The 20,086-nt window shown below is 38.0% G+C and overlaps 1 protein-coding gene across 5 annotated transcripts in view; it reads right to left on the reverse strand.

Annotated features, from left to right (window-relative positions):
• Positions 1-20,086, reverse strand: part of SLC16A12 (solute carrier family 16 member 12) — a 63,220-nt gene that overhangs the window by 14,112 nt on the left and 29,022 nt on the right. For 3 of the 5 annotated variants that reach the window (XM_058187064.1, XM_058187068.1, XM_058187069.1), the window contains 4 exons: positions 11,365-11,610; positions 9,911-10,136; positions 4,547-4,650; positions 2,403-2,546 (listed from right to left, as the gene is read on the reverse strand). In XM_058187064.1, coding sequence (XP_058043047.1) covers positions 2,403-2,546; positions 4,547-4,650; positions 9,911-10,020 — 358 coding nt within the window. In that variant the 5' untranslated portion in view covers positions 10,021-10,136; positions 11,365-11,610. Of the gene's footprint in view, positions 1-2,402; positions 2,547-4,546; positions 4,651-9,910; positions 10,137-11,364; positions 11,611-18,111; positions 18,209-20,086 lie in introns of all 5 variants that reach the window. The other 2 variants (XM_058187067.1, XM_058187070.1) reach the window with 1 other exon arrangement.

Here is a 20,086-nt window from a genome sequence, read left to right on the forward strand (position 1 = left end):
TGGCAAGAGAAAGACACACACACATACACAACATGCAGGAGATAGATTAACTGCAGCCATCAAGAGGGAATGAGTAGTGAAACACTGTATGAATCTGTTTGTTTTTCAAAAATTATCCTTCCGCTCTTGTATTAATCTGCCTTTTAAAATATCTTTATTTTTTTAAAAAAGTTTTTATTGATTTTTCAATTCCCCCCCCCACACACACACACATACATAGTTTATGAACAGAGTATTGGCCATATCATATCTTATACAATTTAACATATCCAAATACATTCCACTTTATTTCCATAGTATTCTTTTTCCATATTTTAATCGTGTCTTAATATTTCCATGCTCAATTATATAAATCACATCTTCCTTCACTCTCCAGTTCTAATTTCTCCACTTTTACTAATATTTATTCTCTTTTATTATTTTTTAAGTATTTCAATTTTTATCCTGATATATTCAAACATATTCTTAATAACTTTATGACAACTGAGTTGAAATAGAAGAGTGAACTAGTATTTTTGCCAACATTAAATCTTAAGAACCAGCATGAAGGCAGTATGTTTTCTTTTAGTTTACTGTACCTAAGGCTAAAAGTCCAACTTATACATCACAATCAAAACCTACTATTCCATCTATCTTCTATGAATCTGTTTATCTAAAATACCAATCATTAAAATATCCAAATGGGATTTTCTTAAATTGTACTATATTAATTTATTTGATTCCTTTTGTTACTTTTTATTGTTTTAAATGTGGTTTTATATTCTGTAAGCCGCCTTGAGTCGCCATGGGCGAATAGGCGGCAATATAAATTCAATAAATGAATAAATATGGGTTCCATAGATATTTCATTTCTCATAATATATCCCATTAACAAATCCGCTATGGCAGGGTCCCCAACCCCCGGGTCATGGCCGACTACTGGGCTTTGGCCTATACAGAACCGGGCTGCATGTGTGGCGAGCTGGTGCATGCATACATGTGCGCAGCTCAATGTACACAAATTGAGATGCGTGCACACATGCGTGTGCCTCAGCCTGCCTCTCACACGGACTGGTTCCCCTCTCTCCTTCCTCCCCAGCCAGGCTGGCAAGCCACAAAGTTTGGGGACTGCTGCTCTATGGATATTTTATAATGTCATCAATAAAAAGAACAGATGCATTTACAAACAATGCTTCCAACCAAGGTTGATGGAGAAGTGTTGGCCCAACACATGAAACATCCATCATAACACAGGATTTTTGTTCCTTGTATAAACAGGTTCTTGGCAGCATTTCAGTGCAATATTTCTGCAAAACTGTTATTAAATAGCAGGGGTCTAAGCAGTAAGCTCACATCACTACAGCTACAATGCAGGCTTTAATAAGTCAGCAATTTTAGCATAAATATTTCTATGTCTCATTTTGAACTGGGAGAGAACAATGGGATGCTTTAGTTTTGTTCTGTTTTTAAAAGGAAGGACTCAATTCATTGGGAACGAGACTCTGGACAATACAGTCTGCCACAAGTAGATATAGTCAACTAACAATTAAATGTTAAGCCTTCACATATACCCAGATGAAAAATAGCAAACCTAAATTTTAAATTCCAAAATTAAGATTTTGTCATAACTCAAATGTGAGTATTATTTTCCAGAGCTAATTTTAGTTCTAATCCAAGTTTCTTTATATTCCTTTGCTGGTTTTATTCAAAGTATCTATAAAATATCTTCTATCTTTAAATTCTTTGTTGGATGTCAAGTCAAATTCCCCCCCACACTTTTTTTTTTTTGGCAATCAACCAGCAAAAATAGTTTTGAAGAGTAAAATTACAACTGTGCCATTACTTTTTGATCACTAGGCTAAATGAAAAAAAAATGATACTACTACAGCTAATTTTATAAGTTTAAGTTTAAAATAATTTTATAAGTTTAAGATTATTTTATAAGTTTAAGATTTTAAATATCTAAGATAATTTTCTTGAAGTTAACTCCCACTAGATGGCTTTGTATAAACATTCTCTCTTACTCAGGTCCCAAACTGACTACTGAAATCACAGTAGTCTAATTCAAATATCTAATGCAGTGGGCCCCCAACTTTTAGGGCACCAGGGACCAGTTTTTTCCATGGATCAGAGGGGGCGTGGTTTTGCGTGCTGCCTGGGGCTTTGCTTGTTTGTGTGGCCCAGTTTCTGGCAAGCCACGGACTGATAGCGGTCCACAGACCGGGGGTTGGGAACCCCTGATCTAATGTACGCAAGCTGTAATCCTAAAAAAATAAATTCAACTGTAAATTCTGCTGAACGCAGTTTGATTGTATCCTAAATTCATGCACAGGATTACACTCCCGTGCATTGTATACTGCAGATAATAGAACAGCTCCCATTAATGCATGTGTAAACAATCATATCCGTGCCAGAAATAATACCTGTAAGAATGCCCAAGGAAAGATAAAGATGCTCCAAGGTGGTGGCAAAGGAACTCAAGATAAATCCAGCAGATGCAAGGAGTCCTCCAAGCATGATTCCCACTTGGCTAGAGACATGATTGCTGATGAAACTCCCAAGAGGAGCTAGAAAGGAAAAGAAATAGCAATAGGACTTAAGACATATACCGCTTTACAGCTCTCTCTAAGCAGAGTCATTATATTGCCCCCAACAATCTGGCTCCCCATTTTACTGACACCGGAAGGATGGAAGGCCGAGTCAACTTTGAGCCGGTCAGAATCGAACGGCTGAATTGCAAGCAGCCAGCAGGCAGCAGAAGTAGCCTGCAGTACTGGATTCTAACCACTGTGCCACTTTCATACCAGAAAAAAATTATTTCATTTAAAGCCGTGCCAAAGCTTCATTTACTTTAACTGCCCCCTTTACCTTCTGTTGCAATTTTTAAACAATTTTTTTTTGTTCCTCCAAAAGGAGAAGGATCTCTTTTCCATAAAGTTCGAATGGGCAGATAAATGTAATTCTTATGTTTAATATTAAATAAATTTTTAAAAGAGCATCTTTCAGAAGTTTAATTTCAAGGCGATTGGAAAATACTGGCAAAGCTTTAGTTTCACATAGACAAAGTGACTGACAGGAGCCTATACCAGGTGTGTATAATGGTTGTATGGCTGGAGTCTACTTGGGGAGACACTGATTCAGGTTCCCCCACAGCAAGGGTGAAATGCTACCTGTTCAGGACGGTTCTTGAGAACTGATACTGAAAATGCTACTGGTTCGCCCGAACCGGTAGTAAAAAATGCTTTAAAAAGTAAAAAAAAAAAAGTTCCGACGATCGTGCAGCACAGCTGATTGTCTAAACTTTTTAAAAACTTTTTAAAGCATTTTTTTACTACCAGTTCAGGCGAATAGGTAGTAAAAAAATGCTTTAAAAAAGTTTTTAAAAAGGATCCGACAATCAGCTGTGCTGCGCGATGGTTGGAACTTATTTTTTACTTTTTAAAACTTTTTTTTACTACCTATTGCCCAAACTAGTATTTTTGTGTAAAGTGTGATAGTTCATTTTGGAGCTTTCTGTGACTCTGTGAGGTTCCTGCTTCTTGCAGGGGCTATTTTGTGTGAAGTCCAGCTGCTTTTGCATTGTGTGTGAGTCAGTTGTGTAGCTTTTGTGTTATTTTTGTGTAAAGTGTGATAGTTGCTGCTCCCGGTCACATGATCACCAAGCCACACCCACCCAGTCACATGATCACCAAGTCATGTCCACCAAGCCACGCTCACAGAACCGGTAGGGAAAATTTTTGAATATCATCTTTGCCCCATAGCCATGCAGCACATTGGGTGACTCTGAACCAATCATTCTTCATTCAATGTAGAAATAAAGAAAAAAAAAAGAGTGTACAGATAGTTATAAGTACACAGAAACCGAGTTCCTAGAGGAAAGACAAGTTCTAACTGTAATTCATAAAGCAAGTAGAAGTAGTTTTCAAGTTACAACCACAGTTGACCCCAACATTTCCACTGCTAAGCGAGACAGATGTTAAGTGAGTTTTGCCCCATTTTGTGACCCTTCCTGCTGCAGTTGTTAAGTGAATCCCTGCATTTGTTAAGTTGGTAACATGATTGTTAAGTGAATCTGGCTTCTCCATTGAGTTTAGCTGTCAGAAGGTCACAAAAGGAGATCACGTGACCCCTGCAACTGTCATAAATACGAACCAGTTGCCAAGCATCCAAATTTTGATTGCGTGACCATGGGGATGCTACAACGGTCATAAATGTGAAAAACGGTCATAAGTCACTTTTTTCAATGCCGTTGTAACTTTGAAAGGCTACTAAACGAATGGATATAAGTCAAGGAGGTAGGTTTTTCTTAGGGCCACAATAATTCACTTTGTTTTTGCCTTTTCCAGCTGCAATTCACCAATCAACAATTCTGTGAATTGAAGTCTAAAACATTGAGTTAGGAAAGCTGAATTAGATTAAATCAAGAGCTGAGTCTATTTGGTTCTAATTATTTGGGACTAAGCATAAGAATGTTATACATAATACAAAACAGCAGAAATATAAGGATTACTGGATGGAGGATTGCATCGTATGCCATGTAATACTGTACAGTACATAAAATACTTACCACACAACATAGTAGCACAGTCTACAATGGAATGAATCCAAGCTGTCCGGGCATAATCTTGTGCAAAGTAAGTCTGGAATTCCACAAAAAATATTGAAATACATCTGAGGAAAGGAAAAAAAGAAAACTTATCATCGAATGCAATACCATCAGAGTGAAAGTTTAGACCAAAGATCTGCTAATTCTAGAACTAAGCCAAAATCTCTAAAAAGATATGCATGTTTAAAGCTATGGAGATGGTTTCTTCAGCATACAAATCTGGCAGTGTACAATATCTGCTAATTCAGCTTCCATATCAACCATCATCTTGAGATAACAGCAGCAACAAATGTTTCTCTAAATGCAATTATTTTCACACAGATTGAACAAGCATATGTAAATTTAAGAACAAGGTTTGCTTCTGATTTTTGGCAAAAAATAGCCAGTGGTTGAACAATGGATTCACTTTACGACTGCCATGTTTGTTTTACAGCCAGATTTGCTTAACGACCATCACAAAAAATGTTGTAAAATCAAGTCGGTGAAATGATGACCCATTTAATAATTGAAATTGCCAAGCTTAATTATGGTTGTAAATCAAGAAAGTGCTTATAATGATGAAACTATGCAATGCTGGGAGATTTCTGTCATTAGCAGGGAAGGCAAAGGTTGAGGTCTTGTTTTCAATGTTATAATTATACAAAATAAATAAATGGAATCAACTAATATGAATATGAAGCTATGATAAGAAAAGAACAGATATTTGACCGGAATAATGTGAGGAATACAAATGGCAAAGGAATTCATCTTCCATATTCAGGAAGTGCCAATCCATTTGACAAATTAAAAGTTACGCTTGTTATGGATTGGGGAATATATTTTTTTTTAAAAACAGCAATTGTCACAGTTTAGACTTCATTATTGTTTTTCCAATTTGGGGGAATTTACACTGGAGTGATAAGTTCTATAAAGATACTGTCAACTTCGAATTGAACCTGGTAGTAGCCATTTTTCTATTCTTCAGTTTCCACATAGAGGAGGGAGGATGAAATATGTCACTAGACAAAACACAGAACTTTCCTGTGGGAATCAAGGTCATCTCTACAGGTGGTAGAGACGGGAAAGGAGTCCCTGGAAAACCCACCAATTAGCCAACATGACCTGTGACTTTTGGGGAGGGAGTTCTTTTCTATTTTAATTACACTGAAACCATAGGAAACATTTAGAGTTGGTTTTCCATTCGATTGTGCCGATATGATGTACCCAATAAAAAAGTTCTTAGAGGAAAACCTCAGCCTCAGAGTTCTGATTTGCTTGGGTTCAACATCTTGACAGATAATGTTTACTCTCGCAACATTACCCAGTAGTCATGTGAAAATAATTATAGTCACAGTAGTTATTGTGTTCAAGTGGAACAGTAACAGACACTAAACAATATTGTTACCAGTATAGGAAAGGTACTTGGAAACTGAAAAGCAAAGGAATCAGTCATGGTCATAACTGCTTGATTCTGAGCACTGTATAGTGTTTCAGCGACAGATATTTTCACATTTGGAAACAATAAATACAATAGTATGGGTAATTAAACTTTATTCCACGGCAGTATGAGAAGCAAGAAAAAAATAATAGAATACAGCTCACAAAATGTGTATTTAAGAAGCAATAAAATACAGTTTGTACAAAGAGTATAGTGGAAAGAAGAGAGATAAAGAATCTTACACTCCTTGCTACTCAGGAAACCCTGAGGGTGATCTTCCATCTTCAAGCTACCAAGTGTATTCCCTCACCCAGGTTAGATCTGCAGATAGGTTCTCCTCTATGGGGACTTCTGGTTTATATACAGTACATCACTGGCAATAATCAATTACACCAGTCATTTTAGTAGAAGGAAAGACAGAATGGCCTTGAAGAACAGGAGGAAGAGCCACCATCAAGGCAATGGTCAGATAAAAAGGTTTGAGCCAGGGAGAAGAAGTAATGACAGCATAGAACTATCTTCCCTAATTCACACCAAGATAAAGGGAGAGACGGAGGAAGCCCATTCAGATTCCATTACTATAATTTACAGCAAAAAAATAATAAATGGCATTGGATTCCTACTATGGTCTACTTGGAAGGGCTGATAATGTATGTTCATCTCAGCCAAGGATAGTGGGAATAGGGTATCTTATCAACATGTCCACCTGTCCTTGCCATGAAGGAGGAGGAGAAACATATCTTAATTTATCCTTAACAGTCTTCACTTACCCTATGTCAAAATCATGGCAATGGCAAGACAAGGAGTATCTAATAATTAATAACCAAGGACAGAGAATATTCAGATTTTTCATGCCAAGGACAAGATAAGAAACTTAAACAGAATACATGTTTGAAGTTTGATAGCATGTAGATCAGAGATGGGTTTCAGCAGGTTCTGACCAGTTGTGGAGAACTGGTAGCAGAAATTTTGAATAGTTTGGAGAACTGGTACTAAAAATTCTGACTGGCCCCGCCCCCATCTATTCTCTGCCTCTCAAGTCCCAGCTGATCTGGAGGAAATGGGGATTTTGTAGTATACTTCCCCTGGAGTGGGGTGGGAATGGAGATTTTACAGTATCCTTCCCCTGCCATTCCCACCAAGTCATGCCACGCCCACCAAGCCACACCCACAGAACCAGTAGTAAAAAAATTTGAAACCCACCACTGATATAGATCTAAGTTGCTCTTTGTTCAATCCTCTCCTCTCCCACCTTAATGTACTTTACTTGGAATGAATTTAGTTGGAGTAAAAGTGAATCTCTTTTACTGTTCTGCTTTGTTTTTGCTTTGATAAGTGCTTTGTACGTCTTTTGAGAGAAATGTTAATTATGCTTCATAAAATGAGGGCTAAAAAAGCTGAGGAGGAAATAGCCAGATATTTCACCATAGAAGAATTACTCTTGATGTTTGTCCTCAAGATGAAACTGTTCCTATTGCTGAGATTTCAATCTCAGCAATAGGAATAGCCCAATAGCCCAATAGCCCAATCTCTGGTCACTAGCCACAGTCATTCCAATTTTCAAAAAAGGCGACCCCAGCTTAGTTGATAATTATAGACAAATCTCCCTATGCTGCGTCACCTGCAAGGTAATGGAATCCATCATCAATCAATCCATTACCTTGCACTTAGAATTACACAACCTACCCTCAAATAAACAATTTGGCTTCAGAAAAAAATTATCATGCAATTTACAACTTCTCCACTGTAAAAACCTATGGACCACAAATCTTGATCTAGGTAAAACAATAGATGCAATATACATAGTTTTTTGTAAAGCTTTTGTTTCAGTAGTACATGATAAACTTCTCCTAAAATTAAAATCCTATGGCATTTCAGGACCACTTCACAAATGGATATCTGCTTTTCTGTCGAACAGACAACAAGTGGTTAAGGTTGGTAGTGCTATATCAAATCCTGTTCCTGTCAAGAGTGGTGTTCCTCAAGGTAGCGTTCTTGGACCAACTCTCTTTATAGTATACATAAATGATCTTTGTGATCATATCTCAAGTGACTGTGTTCTCTTTGCTGATGATGTCAAACTTTTTAACACCACTGACAATACATCTACAATTCAAAAAGACCTCGATCATCTAACCGCTTGGTCTAAAATTTGGCAATTACGAATCTCAACCAGCAAATGCTCAGTCCTACATATTGGAAGAAAGAACCCAATCACTAAGTACATGCTTGATGGACATTACCTTACTGATGACCCCCACCCAGTTAAAGACCTTGGAGTTTTTATATCTAACGATCTAAGTGCCAAAGCCCTCTGTAACTATATAGCTAAAAAGGCTCTAAAAGTTGTTAACTTAATTCTACGTAGCTTCTTTTCCAAAAACACCACGCTACTGACCAGAGCATATAAAACTTTTGCTAGGCCAATTCTTGATTACTGCTCGCCTGTCTGGTACCATATATCCGATATCAATACAGTTGAGCGTGTCCAAAGGTATTTTACGAGAAGAGTTCTTCACTCCTCCGAAACCAATAAAATACCTTATTCCACCAGACTTGATATCCTGGGTCTAGAAAACTTGGAACTTCGTCGCCTTTGACAGGACCTGGGTTTAGCTTATAGAATCATCCATTGTAATGTCCTTCCTGCCAATGACTACTTCAGTTTCAACTACAATAACACAAGAGCTACCAACAGATTTAAACTTAATGTCAACCGCACCAGTTTAGATTGCAGAAAACACGATTTCTGTAACAGAATTATCTATGCTTGGAATGCATTACCTGACTTTGTGGTCTCGTCTCATAACCCCAAAAGTTTTATTAAAAATCTATCCACTGTTGACCTCACCACATTTCTAAGAGGACTCTAAGGGGCGTGCATAAGAGCACAAATGTGCCTACCGTTCCTGTCCTATTGTTTCTTCCCCTATATATATATATATATATGCTTATACTACCTTGTTTCTCCCCATATATATGTTTATATATTATATAATCTTTTGTGTTATGCCTGTTATCCTTGTGTATATTGTTATGACAAAATTAAATAAATAAAATAAATAAATAAAATAAATAGATTCTTGGAAATCAAGATGAAATGCCTCCAGTATAGTCAGACTTAATTCAATCTGTGGCTCAGAATCCTCAAGATTCCACCCAAATGGTAGATAAATTGCAATCAATGTGTAACCCTATTTTTTATTTCATTTATTTATTTTTATCCCGCCTTTATTATGTTTATAAATATCTCAAGGCAGCAAATCTACATAATACTCTTTCTTATATTCCCAACAACAACAAGCCTGGGAGGTGAATTAGGCTGAGAGAGAGTGATTGGCCCAAAGTCACCGTAATGGCTAGATATCAACCAGATGTCTAGGGCAGGACTAGAACTTGCAGGATCTTGGTTTCAAGCTTGGTGCCTTAGCCAGTGGACCAAACTGGCCTTATGGTAAATTATTCTTTGGTTGTAAGGTAACCTTATGGTAAATTATGGGACAATTAAGGTTCATAAAGATACTAGCATAATAGTTAAAATATTCCCACTCTGGATTTCAACATCGTATCCTCTTTTCGTGAAATTATATGAATACAATGAAAACTCAAATTAACAAATTCCAAGCTGGAGAGTGTGAAGTCAACAATTGATCGTTCTCGTGAACCCTGGCTGAAAGCAGCAGAAACTATAATTCAGAACTAAGTAAGGAACTTACATCTGCCTGATAAAGTTTCAATTAAACAACAAGGAGAGCTGGCTAGCAGAAATGTAAAGATATTCCTACAAATAAAGAGCCCACAAGCTGTCCACTTCTCTTTGTTTTCATCCCGGTCGTTAGAAATCATCGCCTGCAACTTTGAAGCAAAGGACAAGATTAGTAAAATTGTCTCATGGCCACAAGGTTTACCTGGTCACAGCTCGAGTGCAGATCGTAACAAGGAAGCAGCCAATCACAATCATCCATCCCCATCCGCCATCGGGAGGGGACGTACTTGAACATTTCTTTGCCGCAGCCATAGCTTGAAGAGGAATTACCGCTTTTTAAACTGAGGTAAAGTTAGTTTAAAAAGGTGACTGCCAGTTGAAGGCAGAATGTGCAGGGAATACTACCTGTTACAAGGATTATTCGACATCTGAAACAAGGAGAACAAAAGGAAAAAAAAATTAAAGGCAGCCATTTTTTGTTCTCAAAAAAAAAAAAAGCATTTCTCAAAGGTTAAGATGTACTTCTAGCTCCAAAGTTTGCAAGATACACATTCTACACATTGTTGGAAGATGATAGATAAATCTAGATAAATAGATATCTAGATAAATCAAGAATCCCACCCAGTCATCTAAAATGTCTGATTTGATTTTACTTATCTAAAAGCCTGCATGAAATATGGGTTCCAATGGCTTATTTAAAAGCTAATGGAAATATTATGCCTCTCAGCTTTTCAGGTGAGCTTGGATGGCAACAGAGAAGGATGAGTTCTAGTCATTGTCAGATGAGCTTCAGGCAATCGTAACTATGGTCCACAAATACGCTCAGTAAACATGGAAGTTTATTTTATTTATTTATCCAAGCGGGACTGGCCTGATTTTTAAATGCTAAATTTTTTAAATTCTTACATTTTAAATTTTAATTGTATTTTATTGGGTATTTTATATGGTCAATTGGACGGTTTTAATTTCGGCCTTTTTGGAATAAGTTTTTTAACTGTTATTTTAGTGTGTATATAAATTGTTTTAATGCAGGCTGTACACCGCCCTGAGTCCTTCGGGAGAAGGGCGGTATAAAAGTTTAATTAAATAAATAAATAAATAAATAAGTTCATATCTTTTCTTAAAACAGCTGTGGTGGCCCAGTGGTTAGAATGCAGTATTGCAGGCTGATTCTGCCCACTGCCAGGAGTTTGATCCTGATCTGCTTAAGGTTGACTCAGCCTTCCATCCTTCCGAGGTTGGTAAAATGAGGAGCCAGGTTGTTGGGGGCAATATGCTGACTCTGTAAACTGTTTAGAAAGGGCTGTAAAACCCTGTGAAGCGGTATAGAAGTCTATGTGCTAAATAACCTGAAACTAAGCAATAGAGGACTTCTAAAATAATGACCAGGACTTTAAGCATAGGGAGCATATGATCTCTTTGCATCTTTCCTAAAACCAACCTTTTGTTATCAGTTGAAGTTTCCAAATAAGAGACCAATCTTTAGTGGGAGTCAGGGGAGGGGTGTTGGACTAGAAAACCCCCAAAGTCCCTTCCGGTTCTGTTATTCTGTTGCCCCGTGTAAATCTCATTACTATAGTCTACCCTGGAAGTTGCCGGCACATGCATCATAGCTTTATGGTTATTATCTTCCAGAAAGGAATGCTGTTGACATACCAGAAAAGCTGATCAAAGGTGTTCCTGTCCATTGCTTTGATCTAGGAAATCAGAGAGAGTTCTGGATCCACAAACACTTAAAAAATGCATACTTCCGCCTTCAAGTCCATTCAGAACAGACAGATCTACCACATCTTTGAAGTTGTTCACAAGAGACACCATGTTACTCCGATTCGATGTCCATCTGTTATCTCTCATCTAGTCCATTCCTGCCTACAGAAGGCATTTGGGGAACTTGGCCATTTTCTGAAGAAAATATAGACAAATAAATCTAGGTATCATCAACTTCTAATCTCCAGATCATAACCCCCAGCAATTCCATGCAGATATTAACCTACACTGGAAACAAAATGATCTTTTCCAGGTTAGCATGCTGTATAGATGTAATCTGATTGATGCCATGATTAGTTCTTACCCCTAGAGAATAATAATAATAGCCTTTATTGTCATTGTACATCATGTATACAAAAAAATTGGTATAGAAAGGGGATTAGGTCAGAATATATTCTCATACACTCTCAAAATTGCATTCCCCAGAATTTTTCTGGAAAAGGTATGATTAAAAACCTGCTCAACTGATCTGACAATAACTAAAATATATCTCAGAACAAGAGAAACAATGTCTGAAGCAGAGAATACCATCCTTGGCAGACTTGAAACCCTGGTATCAATTCTTTCAGAATTTTCCTTTGGGGTGCCCACAATGGGAGGGGGAGGGGAATCAAAAAAAGGCAAGATGGCAGCCAAAAAAGGGGTGGGGCTTTGAGTGCACATTTTTTTAATCACCCCCATGGACTCAGCAAATGCAGAAAATCCTTTTACCATCTACCTTAATAGCTCACAAAACTGTTGAAAGTTATATGGCTTCCGCCCTTTCCCTGCAACCTTCTGAATTAAATTAAGATTTCGGGAAAAACTGTCTGGTATTTGTTAAAATTTTTCTTGGAGAGGAACTTAAAATGGCCCAGCTGCAGTCTAATTAGCTATTGCACACACAGTATTCACGCTGACATGAATCAGAGGCTGAGCCATCAAATGTCATCTGATACCATCTAGGCTGAGACCGGTTTCTCTGTAAACAATCAAAAGTAACTTAAGATAAATTTGCAGGCAACATCTCTAATTAGCATTGATCAAAGACGGTCTTATATCATAATTACCAAGTACATATTAGGATTGTCCAACATGTTATTAGAGCTTACCACAAAACCAGGTCATATATTGGTAATTAATTTGAAAGTTATAACTAAAACTTTGTTGCTTCTATCTTTATGACTTATATTGTTTTATTTAGTTTCCGAGTATGATTTATGTTGATTACTTATTTAGTATCCTACGACTATCACTAAAAGTTGTATCTTAAGGTTTATGATGAATGTATTTTTAGGATGACCATGATCATGATTAATCACTTATAGCTTTTATGTACAATGAGAGCTTATGCACCGAAGACAAATTCCTTGTGTGTCCAATCACACTTGACCAATAATGAATTCTATTCTATTCTATTTACATTATGGCCTTTGCCACATCGGAGCTACCAGCCCATTAAAAAAAGAAATCAGCTGTAAATGTTTGACTGGATTCTTGGATTCTACACAGAAGATCCCTTAACGCTAGTGTTTTGAAATATGCTTGATATTTGCTGGGCAACATGGATCTATTCGGGTGCTTCCTAGCCCCTTCCCCACCACTATTTGCAGCCATCAAAGCTCTCCATGAACGCAAGGTGGCATAAGGTGGCAAAATGGTCACATTTCTATAGTACAATTTTCTGCCCAAAAGAAAACAAGGTTGAGAGGCTCAGAAGTTGGCATGAGATTTCTAGACTGTTTCTAGAAGAGGGGTGTCAAACTAGATTTCATTGAGGGCCGCATCAGGTTTGTGTTTGACCTCGAGGAGCTGGGGTCAAAGGGGTGTGGCCAGGCTTGGCGTGGCCAGCATGATATCGCTTACAGTATGTTAGGGGGCACCTGTGGTGGGCCGAGTGCTCTGCCAGTGAAAACGGGCTTCCGAAGCTACGACAGCCTCCTACAACTCTCTGCCAGTGAAAAGGGAGCTTGGGTGGGGGAGGGCATGCATGGCCTTCGCGAGCTCCGTTTCCGGCTGGGTCAGCCTCCTGCAACCCTCTGCCAGTGAAAACGGAGCTCAGGAGGGCCACATGCAGGAGGGCCACATTCAGTTTTCGCTGGCAGAGGCACCGAGGGTTGGTCTGCTATTTCCAGAACAGTCCCGCAAGCCAGATCTGGCCCCGGGCCTCGAGTTTGATACCCCTGTTTTGGAATAATGAGAAATGCTAGGGATTTCTCATTATATACATATAAGGTCATACAAGTCATTTGGAGGGGTGCTTTGACTGGAAGACACCAGCCCTTACTTTATTTGGATGGCTATTTTTGTAGAAAATTCCTCTGAGTATACATGGGTGTAAGGCCAGTGGTGGGTTTCAAATTTTTTTACTATCGGTTCTTTGGCCGTGGCTTGGTGGGCATGGCAGGGGAAGGATACTGCAAAATCTCCATTTCCTCCCGATCAGCTGAGGCTTGGGAGGCAGAGAAAAGATGGGGGCGGGGCCAGTCAGAATTTTTACTACCGGTTCCTGAACTACTCAAAATTTCCGTTACCGGTTCTCCAGAACTGGTCAGAACCTGCTGAAACTCACCTTTGGTGTAGGCAGTTATTTCCTGGTTACAAACCAGCCCTGATTCAATTCTAGTTACGAATATGAGAATCGAAGAAGGCCACATCCAATGGTCCAATCTGAGTTTACAGTTTAAGGGAAAAGCAATTCAATTTGACATTTTGCAAATAGAACAAATTAATCTTGTCCTATCATAGGGAAGCGTTTAAACACTGCAGCTGCTTCCTTTGCGGGGTAGAACGGAATGAAAATAGATATGATGCAAAACATTTATCTAATTTTATCTTGACTCTGTCGAGGTTTCAACCCAGAATAAGTTTTTTGGTCATTTTTCCTCAGCAATTTACAAGCAGAGATAGCAGTGTGAAGGGAAGGTCAGCACCAAAGCCAGCAGATTTCTTCTTGAAAAGGGCCAACATTTGCTGAATCATGGCGGAAAGCGTCCAACTCAACTTGAAAATAAAAAACCTAAAAAAATGTTTAGAAACTAAGCTCTTATTTTTCTTATTTGCATTTCTGGAGAACTGAGTTTACTGAGACACTGGTAAGTGACAACTGACTTAAACATGAGGGTACTTTGTCCTTGAGTACAGATAGTCTTCAATTTACAACAGTTCATTTAATGACCGTCCGAAATTAAATGGCATCGAAAAAAATTACTTATGACCATTTTTCACACTTATGACCATTGCAGCATCCCCATGGTCACATGATCAAAATTCAGATACTTGGCAACTGACTCACACTGATGACAGTTGCAGTGTCCCAGAGTCATGTGATCACCTTTATGCAACCTTCTGACAAGCAAAGTCAATGGAGAAACCAGATTCATTTAACAACTCTGTTTTTAACTTAACAATGGCAGTGATTCGCTTAACAAATGTAGCAAGAAAAGTCGTAAAATAGGGCAAAATTCACTTTACAGCTTTCTCACTTAGCAACGGAAAATTTGGGCTCAATTGTGGTCGTAAGTTGAGGACTATATGTATTGTGGTGTGGCAGCAAAATTAGCCTATATGGCTTCTGTGGCAAGCCAAACTAAGTAGGGCATCCTGGCAAATTTAGGTTCTTTGGGACAGAATGACTCTTGTTCCGTGATATCATGCTGGCCACATGACCATGAAAATGACTTCGGACAGTGCTGGCTCAATGGCCTTGAAATGAAGATGAGCACTGCCACTACAGTCAGCAATGACCAGCAGAATAAAATCCGCGGGGACTCCTTTGCCTTTTTACCTTTCTTAAAAATGTAAACATTTTGGCCAATTTTCACCCCACTCAAGGACTAGCTAATAGCAATTTAATTTGATAATATATTCATGCTGGGGGGGTGGGGCGGAGTGGAGTTGGTAAAACCTCTAATCTAATGACACTGCTAAGACAACCACAGACTGCCTGTTGCAGTCCATCAAGCTACACAACGTTTGTGTGTATCACTAAAAGGGTTTTTTTTTAATTAAAAAAAAAAGAAATATTTTTCTTAAAAAAAATCATAGTCAACATCAGATCTTGGAAGGATTAGCTTTTGCAGAATCTTGACATTTTATACATCAGTTTATATATTATTTTATATTTTATTTTATATATTTTATATTATATACATTTTATATATCAGTTAACAACTGAAAAAGATAACAACATCCCCATAATGCCTCTGCTTTTTTCAGTGTGACTCCATCTACCCCTCCTGGATACTACTGGGTTTGGGCCATTTCTAGGTAAGGTTTCAGGTAGGGAAAATATTTCTTTAATTAACTTATTTATCTCATGCCTTTGTGTATGTGTGTGTGTGTGTGTTTTACAAATAACTTAAGGCAGTAATCATAGCCAACACATCTTTCTCCTATTTTCCTCACACCAACAATGCTGAGTGGTGAGTTGGGCTGAGGGAGAATGACTGGCCCAAGGTCACCCTGATGGCTTTCATGGCTAAGGCAGGACTTGAAATCATGATCTCCCGGTTTCTAGGCTACCACTGGCTGAAATAATGAGATATCACAGAACTGGATAGAGTTCTTTGGAGAATTTTGCTAGGGTAGTTCCTACATTCCTTTTTAGCCAGAAATGCACTGAATTGTGCCTGTTTACTACCTACATCTGCACAATGTACAGCTCCCTGGAAAGAAAGCAAACAAATCATTGTAGCCCTAGGCACTGACATATTTTTTTTTAATAGTAGCAGGTGGTTATCCAATAGAGGGTCCATATACTTTACTTTCTACAACATAATCTTGTCTTCAGGGAGAAGACAAGCCTTGGAAAACAGCTTGTTTTCCAAGTTATATGATTTGTTTTTTTCAAGTTATGGTGAATCACGTTTCAACTCAAGGTACAATAGAGAAACAAGATCCAGATCCTATGGTATTTTTACATGGACTGTGCCAACCTTTTGCAACCAGAATTCCTAGGTAGTATCCAGAGAGTTCTGGTTCAAACAAATTTGGAGGACAACCAGGATGGAAGTAGGCTGTTTCATGTCCAAGAATTCTCAGCCCTGATATGAAAACTTCCTCAAACAAATGATTTTTATCAATTCCATAAACTTGTGACCCTAAACCTTTTCAACTCGCTATTAATATTCTTCAGGTGTGAAATCCAGCAGGTTCTGACAGGTTCTGGAGAACCGGTAGAGGAAACTTTGAGTAGTTTGGAGAACCGGCAAATACCACCTCTGGCTGGCTCCAGAGTGCGGTGGGAATGAAGATTTTGCAATATCCTTTCCCTAGAGTGGGGTGGGAATGGAGATTTTGCAATATCCTTCCCCTGCCACACCCACCAAGCCATGCCCACCAAGCCACACCATGCCCAATGGAGATTTTGCATATGGGGTGGGAATGGAGATTTTGCAGTATCCTTCCCCTGCCACGCCCACCAAGCCATGCACACCAAGCCATGCCCACAGAACCAGTAGTAAAAAAATTTGGATTTCACCATTGATATACTTTGTTATGAATACATTTGCCATCCGTATGACACCATACATGTCATACATATTTGCATAATCAAATTCCCAGCTAAGATTATTTTATGTTTATAAATATCCCATCCTTCAATAGCATACCCAAGTGGTGAGACAACAGGACAATAACCAATTCAGCATCATGGAGAAAGAAAAGAAATATTTGCATTAATGTGATTTAAGAAATGGGGAGGGGAGGGAGGGGAGGGAGACACAAATGTGTCTTAATAATATTTGGTTATTAAATAATTTGTTTAATTAAAAATATTTATGAAACATGGCCCTCTCTTGCAAGCTAGACCCTGTCATGTCCTTTCAAAAGCTGATGGAGTCTTTTATCCAAGAGAAGTTTACAGACCTAGTCCGTACTACCAAATCCATGACATGGAACCAAAGCCAGGAATTCAGTGCTGCAATTTAGATGGATTCACAAGTTAAAATTTAAACATTTTCATCAGATGTATCTCCAATAATTTTACTTTCTCAACAAACTATGTAAAAGCAAAAAGGCCAGTCTGGTGAGTAGAACTACGCTCCTGTAGGACTCGTCACAAACCCAGTATTAGAATTATTTTAGCATCCCGCAAGAAACTCTGTTACTGAACTTAGACCAGGGGTCTCCAAACTTGGCAACTTTAAGTCTTGTGGACTTCAACTGGCTGAGGAATTCTGGGAGTTGAAGTCCACAAGTCTTAAAGTTGCCAAGTTTGGAGACCCCTGACTTAGACAAAGGAACAAAGGACGTCACAGGCAGATTTCAATCTGAAATGGTTGAAATTAATTTTTATCAACCATATTCATCTTCAGTTCATGCAAACACTCTTGTTGTTATTATTAACTCTCACTGAGTTAGTCAGCTCACTAGTGCTTACATGTCTACCTTGGCACCAACCAAGTGTTTTCTGAATGGCTATGACTCATGAGGGAAAGCTGACTATCCTTTCTGCCTTTTATTCCTATTTGAGCTCAGTGTTTACAATCCATTCAACCATATACGTCAGGAATTTAGTATTATCTTTCACGCATCTGGAGAAATTGGTGTCATTCCATAGAATGCCACTATAAATGTATTAGCCTTATATTAAGGCACTGCAAATACTAGGTTCTCTGGTCATTTGCAAATCTCATTGTATTAAAGAAGACATACCTTGAACATCTTTAAGTCAGCTATTTCCCTTTGGTGTCAATTAACAAGATGAGCAGCAAACAAAAGTACGATTAATCTGTGTATTAGCTCAAGGTAACTGCAAAACAAAAGAATGGCTGTCTTCAGAGAATGGGAGAAAAAATTTTCTAGGTGGTAACTGTGATTTTTAACTGCTCCCTAAATGTCAGAAATGCACAATGCTCTTTGATGTGGAACAAATGAAACAATCACAGTTCAACGATTTCTATTGAATTACTGCTATATTTTAAATTCTTGTGTTTTATCACTTGGGTATTTGTCAACATGGTTTTTTGGAGGGTTGAAAAGAATGGAGCCCATATTTTGTCCTCCCATGTTTTAGAGATCCAAGAATCTCAGGGAATGGGTTGAAAGCATGATAATATGTGAAAGCACATGAAAGGACACATGTGCAAAGATCTGTTTCTGTTTCCAGACTCTAGACCTGGGGTCTCCAACCTTGATAACTTTAAGACTTGTGGACTTCAACTCCCAGAGCTGGCTGAGGTATTCTGGGAGTTGAAGTCCACAAATCTTAAAGTTGCCAAGGCTGGAGACCCCTGCTCTAGACCATAAGGGTTGTTCTCATACCCAGAAATTATTTTTCACAGATACATTTCAGAATGTAAAAATGGATAAGTACAAGCTTTCACATCATATCTACAGACCCCTCACATCCTGGACATAAACTGTTTCAGCTTCTTCCCTCAAGATGATGCTAATAACAGGGCATTGCATGCCAAAACAACTACTGGTAGACACGAGGACAGTTTTCCTTCCATGCCATCACTCTGCTAAACAATTCCCACAACACTGTCAAACTACCTGGTAGGGCTGTATTACTATTTTCTTTTCATCTTTCCTATTACCCATGTCCTTATCATCTTATGACTATACATTTGTTGCTTGTAACTTATTATTTATATTGATTGTTCTATTTCGTATCCTAGAATTATTTATGTTGATTGCTTATTTGGCATCCTATGTCTATCACTGAGTGTTACATCTTATGATTTATAACTATTGCATTTTATGATTATGATAATGATTTATCACTTGTTGCTTGTATGTACAGGCTGAGAGCTTTTGCACCAGAGACAAATTTCTTGTGTGTCCAATCACACTTGGCCAATAAAGAATTCTCTTTTCTATTTCTTTCAGAAATTAGAAGCTCAGGTTTAAAAAGAACACCCACTTGAAGAGAGCACTGCAGAACTCCAATCTAGGAATGGTTTTATGAGTACTTCAGCCCCATTGAATGTCTTCAGAAATGTTTTGGGTCAAAATCCAAACAGCTACTTTAGGCCCTAGTTACAACCAAGACAGATATTGTCTTAATTGATAGATAGCCTAACATTCACTGGCTACTGATCTGATCTGATTTTAGAATACTGCCAGCTACCAAGGTCTCTCTTTTTTAGCTCCAGTTGACAAGACTAATGGAAAGATATTGTCAATGTTGATAGATTGGAGGCATACATTTATTCCATGTAGGGTATGTATTTAAAACAAATTTGTCACTATACATAACTTTGAATAGGAGTCATACATTCATATTTTGGTGTGGGTTATTTTTTCTGTTTCAGATTATTAAACAAAAGAAGGTAGACTTTAATGTCAATGTTGATAGCAGTAAAAATTTGGTGGAATTAGAATGCTCAACTTTCTTTCCACAAAACCTGTATTAGACCTAATCTTAACTAATCTTAAATAGCAACCAAATATTTCTCCAATATAACTGGGTTGAAAAGGAAGAAACTTCCAGGTCAAAAAACAGGACCTGGAGAGAGATCTTAATTTCAGCAACTTTTCTGAACAAAAAGCACTTGAACGTTCTTCTATGAGGCAAGAATATCTCTCCCCCCCAAAAAAAATACTCATTATGTATCAGATCAGATACATCCATAGTGAGATTCATGTTTTTAGGAATAAAATCATATAAATGTTTATGGAGATT

The sequence above is a fragment of the Ahaetulla prasina genome, chromosome 6, assembly GCF_028640845.1.
Source record: "Ahaetulla prasina isolate Xishuangbanna chromosome 6, ASM2864084v1, whole genome shotgun sequence".
Lineage (NCBI taxonomy): Eukaryota > Metazoa > Chordata > Lepidosauria > Squamata > Colubridae > Ahaetulla > Ahaetulla prasina.